Source organism: Gavialis gangeticus, unplaced genomic scaffold (assembly GCF_001723915.1).
Source record: "Gavialis gangeticus isolate Ggan-Ray unplaced genomic scaffold, GavGan_comp1, whole genome shotgun sequence".
NCBI lineage: Eukaryota > Metazoa > Chordata > Crocodylia > Gavialidae > Gavialis > Gavialis gangeticus.
The window spans coordinates 32,732,310-32,739,675 of NW_017729025.1; the positions used below are offsets into that span (position 1 = coordinate 32,732,310).

Genomic DNA, 7,366 nt, shown 5'->3' on the forward strand with positions numbered 1-7,366 from the left:
GCAGGAAAAATGACAGCTGGGGTTAGGTGACCCCAGCAAGATGACTGTCCAGTCTCCTCTTCAAGATTTCCAGGGTAGGCAATTGCATCACCTCTGGAGGGAGCTTATTCCACAGTCTGGACACCCTAACTGTGAAGAAGTTTTTCCTAATATTGAGCCTGAAACAGTCTTCCAGGAGTTTGTGGCCATTACTTCTGGTTTTCCCCAAGGGCACCCTGGTGAACAGTTGTTCCCCAAGCCCCTGATGTACTCCCCTGACGTAGCGGTAAGCTGCTGCCAAGTCCCCTCTCAACCTTCTCACTTTCAGGCTGAAGAGTCCCAGGTCCCTTAGCCTTTCCTTGTATGGCTTGCCATGCATGCCTCTAATCATACGACTGGCCCTTCTCTGGACTCTCAAGTTTTAAAATGTCCTTGTTAAAGTGCAGCACCCAGAACTGGTTGCAGTACTTCAGTTGGGGACTTGCCAGTGCCAGCTCACCTGGAAGAATCACCTCCTTGGTCTTGTTGGAGATGCATCGATTGATGCGTGCCAGAGTATTATTTGTCCTGCTAGCAGCAGTCGCATTGCTGGCTCATATTCATGCTGTGGTCTGTTATTACCTCCAGGTCTCTTTCATTTGTAGAGCTGGTCAGATTGGCATTGCCAAGCCTGTAGTTGCGTAGGGGATCGTTCATCCCCAGATGGAGCACTTGACATTTCTCAATGTTGAACTTCATTTGGTTCTGACATGCTCAGCTTGCTAGCCTGTCTAGATCTGCCTGCATCTGTAATGTATCTTCAAGTGTGACCACACTTCCCCATAACTTGGTGCCACATTCCCCCACATCTTAGTGTCATCAGCAAATTTGAACAGGGTGCTTTTTACCCCCTCGTCCAAGTCACTGATGAAGATGTTGAACGGTGCGGGCCCGAGGACCGAGCCCTGCAGAACCCCACTGCCCACATCCCTCCAGGTCGAAAATGACCCATCCACTACCACCCTCTGGGTGCGACCCTCCAACCAGTTAGCGACCCGTTTGACTGTGTAGGTGTCGACACCGCAGTCCCCCAGTTTTTTAATGAGAATAGGGTGAGAGAGAGTGTCGAAGGCCTTCCGAAAGTCCAGAAAGACTATGTCCGCTGCTACCCCTGCATCTCAGGATTTGGTGACGTGTTCCTAGAAGGCCACCAGGTTGGTCTGACAGGACCTGCCTCTAATGAACCCATGTTGTTTGCCCCTAAGCATAATCTCCCCTGCTGGCCCCTCGTGGACATGTGCCAGAATAATTCTCTCAAAAACTTTGCCCAGGATTGAGGTAAGACTAACTGGCCTATAGTTTCCCAGGTCATCCTTCCTCCCCTTTTTGAAGATGGGAACCACGCTGGCCCTCTTCCTCTGGCACCACACCAGAGCACCACGAGTGCTCATACAGTTCTTCACTCCCTCATCCAAATCATTTATAAAGATGTTGAAAAATACAGGACCAAGCACCGATCCCTGCAGGACACCACTGCTCACTTCACGCCAGGACGACAGATCCGTTCATTAGAACTCTCTAGGTTCTATCCTGCAGCCAGCTTCATACCCACCTAACAGTCTCACAGTTAAGCCCACTATCTTCCAATTTTCTCATGAGAACATTGTGGGATACCAGATCAAAGGCTTTTCAAAGTCAAGGTATACAGTATCCGCCACTTCTCTCTTATCCAGGTGGTGAGTTACCTGATCGTAAAAGATCAGAGTGGTAAGACAAGACCTGCCATGACAAAGCCATGCTGGCTGTCGTTCAGAATCCTGTCTTCTGCAAGCCTATTGCACGTAGACTCCTTAATGAATTTTTCAAGGCTTTTCCCTGGGATAGAAGTTAGGCTAATTGGCCTGTAGTTACCCAGGTCCTTCCTCCTCCCCTTCTTGAAGATGGGCACAGCATTAGCCCTCTTCCAGTCCTCAGGGACTTCCCCAGAGCACCATGAGTTTTGGAACAGTTTTGCCAGGGGCTTCGCGATGATGTTGGCCAGCTCCTTCAGCACTCTCGGATGGAGTTCATCCGGTCCTGCTGACATGTATGTCTAATTTCTTTTATTGATCAAACACCAGTTCTTATGGTTACAGTAGGAAGGCAAACATTTCTGCCCTGCTTATTCTATATCCTATCTGGCATGACTTTCCCTGTGGGCTGGTGAAATACCGAGGCAAAGTAGTCATTCAGGAGTTCAGTTTTCTCCTTAGTGTTGGTAACCAGCTGTCCTGAGTTGTTGAGCAGTGGCCCCACACTCCCATTTGCTTTCCTCTTGTTCCCTATGTACCTAAATAAGGACTTTTTGTTGTCCTTCTCATTGCTAATCTGAGTTCAGTCACTGCCTTAGCTTTTCCAATTTGTTCCCTACAAGTACGAGCCATTGTTGTTGTTTTTTTGTTAAAGTGGTGGTGCAAGGACGTGCCATAATTACTATGCTTATGCAAAGATAGTAACATAAAACAAAGATGTTTGCTCAGAAACATCTTGCATTTTTGATACTGTGATCAAGTGCAGGTAACTTGCTGTGAAAGTTAATGATACTCTGTTTAGGGATGTAAATATTCCACTGCCATGGGAAGGGAGGGGGAGAAGGAAGTATCACCTACTTGCATGGTGAGCACCCCAGGGCATCCTTCATGGGCAGCAACGCAGCAGGGATCCTGGGGCATTAGGGCTGCAAGAGCAGCCTCCCAGGCTGGAGCTGCTTTGCCACCACCCCTCAGGAACGCTCTGGAGCTGTGTTCGTCATGTGAGGAGCTGGCAGTGATCCTTCTGACCCAGCGCCACCTGCTCCAGCTGCCACAGTATCTCCTTGAACTGAGCCAACTGTGCACTCAGCCCCACCACAGGGCTGGGCCAGGCCACGTGCAGCCCCAGTGCTATGGCTGGGTGAGGGAAGGATGCAGTGTGCCCAGCAGAGGCTGCCCTACTGGGACCAGATCCCGGCTTCCTCTGTGGTGAGATGGGGAGAGCCTGGCCTGGCAGCATGGAGGAGCCTCCCAGGTCCAGGCCACGGCAGTACTAGTGCAGCAGGGGGCAGAGGGAGCCCATTACTCTACCAGTGCCCTGTTGCTGTAGGCAGGGGCAGGCAGACCCACCACGTGGCCGGAAGTCCTGCTGCTGTGGCAGTAAGGCCCTGACTGACCCCTTTGGAGAGCCCAGCACCTTCCACCTCCCCATGCCAGTGGGTTCAGGATCTGGGCACAAGATAGGTCTGTAGCTGCGGCTCTGTCCGCAGCTCCAGCCCCTGCCATTGGGGGTGAGGGGAAGCTACAGCTCCACAACTGGGCAGCACCCCCCTTGTGGCTCAGCCATGTCTGCTGCCTCCTGCCTGTGGCTTGCTCTCTGCCAGTGGCCTTGGACCCACACAACACTAGGAGCACAGTGAAGATGTAGTGGGCCAGGGCTGTTCCTGACAGAGGTTGCTAAATGGTAAATGGTATAAGTGGAATTGTCATTTAACTGTTTATATCCCTAACTGATATCTGCATTGCTAATATCCACAATGTTATTGCAAGTATCCTGGATAGAGATGCTTTTCAGAGGCTACTATTCCACTTCCTTTGCTGCAGTAATTGGAAGGCAAGGAGATAGCTAGAGTTTGCAAGATAGAAGGGAAGAGAGTTAAATGAATCAAAGTAGGAAAAAAGGGCTACTCAGGGGCTGCTGTAGAGATGGACTATATGGAAGGGAGGCTGCTAGAGTGCAGGGAGAGGAGGAAAGAACACTGGCTGAGATGTGAGGGGTAAGGGTTAGAGCTGTAAGCAGTATGGATGAGGAGCTAGAGTGAAAGAAAAGAAAGTGATGTAAAATAAGAAAATTTGTTAGCTAGGGAGAGCAAGCAAGAGCGTGAGTTTCGTGAGAATGCAAGTCACTGGAGCAAGCCTGTTGTGAAAGTTTACTTGCACTCAAGCTGCCTATGTCTTTCTTCCTTTCTGTTACAAGGTGAAATTCCAACACGAGGTGTACCCTCCAGGTGGGCCAGAATGTGAATCCAATCTACTGGAGCAGCCGGTGTCCAGGCAGGTTTTTATTGTTCAAGACCTGGAGATCAGAGATCGCTTGGCAACATCACAGATGAATAAATTTCTGTATCTCTACTGCAGTAAGGAAATGCCCAGAAAAGCACATTCCAATATGGTACGATTGTGAAATTTTGTCCTTTGGGTATTATTATAATCAAACACTTTCATTCTGAGAATGGTCTAAGTAGCTTCTAGGTGTTGCAGAACAGGGGGAGTGAGTTCATGAAACACTGTAAGAATGTAGGCCTTTTGTCAGTGCTGGCTATTATCTTAATGTCCTGCCAATAGAGAAATGAATGCAAAATCCATTCCGTTAATAATCTATCAGACATTGCTATTATTAGAAGTGTATAATTATGCACAAAATTATTTAAACTCCTCTATCTGTTCATACTTTTAAGCATGCATTACCTTGTATGTGTACATTTGAAGTTCCGTTGCAGGAACATGATTCAATGGAGAATGTGGAGAATTTACATTTGTAGCTTTCCTATGAATCTTCTGACATGTTAAAGTCCAGGATAAATTACTTGACCATTATTCCCTTTATAATATAATTAGCAAATGGGATCTGGGTCAGAAGGATAGGGGTTGTAGACATTTCAGGGTATGAATGCAGTGTAAACATTTTTGTATTGACTGATGGGCTGAAGTTTTCGATAGTTTTAAGTGTGCTGAGTTTCTCTCTCTCACTTGTTTTGCAGTTAACAGTTAAAGCATTACATGTCCGTCCAGAGTCTGGCAGATCACCACAGGAATGTTGTTTACGAGTGTCATTAATGCCACTTCGCCTCAATATTGACCAGGTTGGTGGTGCAGAAAACACTAGTGATTATGTTAATTATCATTGTGCCCTTTGAACTGTACAAGTTCTAAAAGCTTTTCAGGAAATTAGAATTGTTTTATCTTTGTACTTATAACCCAGTGCACATTTTCTGGAATTTCTGGCATAATACCTGTTAACAGTAAATTATATGTAACTTTGGATCTCAGCTGCTCCGTATAATCTCATTGTACACGTATAGATCCATTTTATGTGAAGAATCTCTTTTAAAAAAAAGTCTAACCAACATAATGGCTAGATTTTTTTACGTAAAAATACCTGTCAACAGAGAAGACCATTCTCTTTAAGATACCAGTTCATTTAATGAACCGTGTGAAAAATTTAGTCTGTGAAATGAGACACTATTTTGCAAGTTTGTAATAATTTTAAAATAGATGGCTTGTCATATTGATAAAGTCTCGTGAATTAAAATCCAATAACCCTGAATTCTAGAGTATTCAGTTAGTTAAAGCACTTGATATTGTATGACTGTGTGAGCTACAAAGCTTTTGCACTTCGTCAGTGTTAACATGTTTAGTTTATTAATGGCAGTGTGTGTTGGAAAAACATGAAATAAATTAGTTCTAAGCAGAAAATTATAGCTAATTAACATCTACTGTGTACTATGTAAACACTTAAGCCAGAGGTTCTTCCCTTCTCCAAACAGGAAGATATCCCCAGGCATTCCATTGCAAAAATATAACTAATTGTTTTGATAGAAATGGGTGAGGCAGAGCAAAAGAGTTTCAGAAACTGCCTTCTATAGAAAAATAAAATTTCAAGGGTATACATAACAGTTAGATATCTGACTCCCACTGAAAAGCACTGGAAGTTATCTGACTGTTGTCTGTGCCTTTCAAAAATTTTCCCTCTGGGGTCAGTAGTATTTTCATGTACTATCCACACAATGTAGAACTAGAGCAAAGCTGTCCTACTGGCAGGTTAGATTTTGGCTGCTGCTTCCCTTATCACTCTGACAGTAGCCAGGCACTCCCGATATCCCCCTCTCTTCTCCTTTCTCCCCTCTCTTAAGGGGTGGGGCAGTGCAGCACACAGCACAGGGAGCAGAGGATGAGTTCAGGATTTTCTGCTTTAGGCTGGGACCTTGGCAGCTGGAAACAATGTATTGCACCCTTGAAAAAAGCAAATGCAATCCTAGGACGTATCAGATAAGCTATTTTCAGTAGAATTAAAGAAGGAATTATACCAGTTTATTAATAACACCAGTGACACAGATGATTCTTCATCCTGAATATTATATACAGTTCTGGACACCCATATTTAAAAATAACTAATTCAAACTGAAACTGGTGCAAAGAAGGGCTTTGAGGATGGCCAAGAGAATGGAGAGCTTATGCTTGACGTGAATAAATGAGCTTGGTTTGCTAGGCCTAGCACAAGAAAAGCTGAGAAGAGGATATGATTGTTGTCTATAAATGACTCGGGAATTAACACCAAGAAGGGAATAAAAGTGTAGCAGCTAAAAAAACAAATGTTTGCACAAGAGCAAATGGGTATAAGCAGCCCATGAATAATTTTAGGCTGGAAATTTAGAAGAAGTTTCTAACCTTCAGAGGATTAAAGTTTTGAAACAGCCTTTCGATAGGGCAGTGAAGGGAAAAACACCTAAGTAGTTTTGAAATTAACTTTTTATTATTTTGTGAGAAGAATGATGTAAGGTTGTTGCTTATAAAACTAAGGGACTCAACTAAATGACTAAAACGGTCCCTTGTACACCTGAGAGATTTTGAGATAGCTACTAAAGTGTGTCCCATTTTCAATGCAACAATAAAAAAATGCAGGATTGTGGATAGTATTTTTCAGAGACTTACAGTGATTTGTATTCTTTGAGCCTGATTGTATCTTATATCTTTACTTTAGGATGCCTTGTTTTTTCTGAAGGATTTTTTTACTAGCCTTTCTTCAGAAGTGGAACTATTAATGACGCCAGATCCAGAAGGTAGATTTATTTATCTAATGCTATAACTCTTGCTTCTTATAATCTCTTTCTCTTCAAGCATATTTATGAGTAAATACACATACACTCTGCCATGTCTGTGTGTCTTAGTCATTACGGTTAATCCATGTAGCTAAACAACTACAGAGCTTTGTGAAGGGTCTGTTAATTTTGTATTCTTGAGTTTTTTGGGTATTTACACAGGTCTTCAGTCTCTATTAAAAGCAGGCAAAAACTCTTTCAAATTAGGCACCCCAAAACTATAACGCTGTTAATGAACACTACTGAAATTGTTGTAACATGTAAGTTTCACGGACAAAACAAATGCATGCTTCCTTTCCTTTTCTCCTAAAGTACATCAGTAATTTAAAGTTAGGTACCAGTCTTGGAGAAGGACTGTTGTAGGTTTATATACAAACAATATGAACTTTGTGACACATCAAAGTAGTACTTCAATCCAGCAGTGAGGAATTAAGGATTTTTTCTTTTTTTTAACAAGTATTCCTCATTTGAGTACATTGTAGTATGTGCACACTTGTAACTAGCATTAGATCTTGTTCT

General features: G+C 43.8%; 1 protein-coding gene across 1 annotated transcript in view; it reads left to right on the forward strand.

The window, feature by feature from the left end:
* Positions 1 to 7,366, forward strand: part of ATG2B (autophagy related 2B) — an 85,370-nt gene that overhangs the window by 71,252 nt on the left and 6,752 nt on the right. Inside the window, exons 33-35 of the mRNA XM_019519904.1 lie at positions 3,946 to 4,140; positions 4,730 to 4,831; positions 6,730 to 6,808. Coding sequence (XP_019375449.1) covers positions 3,946 to 4,140; positions 4,730 to 4,831; positions 6,730 to 6,808 — 376 coding nt within the window. The remainder of the gene's footprint in view (positions 1 to 3,945; positions 4,141 to 4,729; positions 4,832 to 6,729; positions 6,809 to 7,366) is intronic.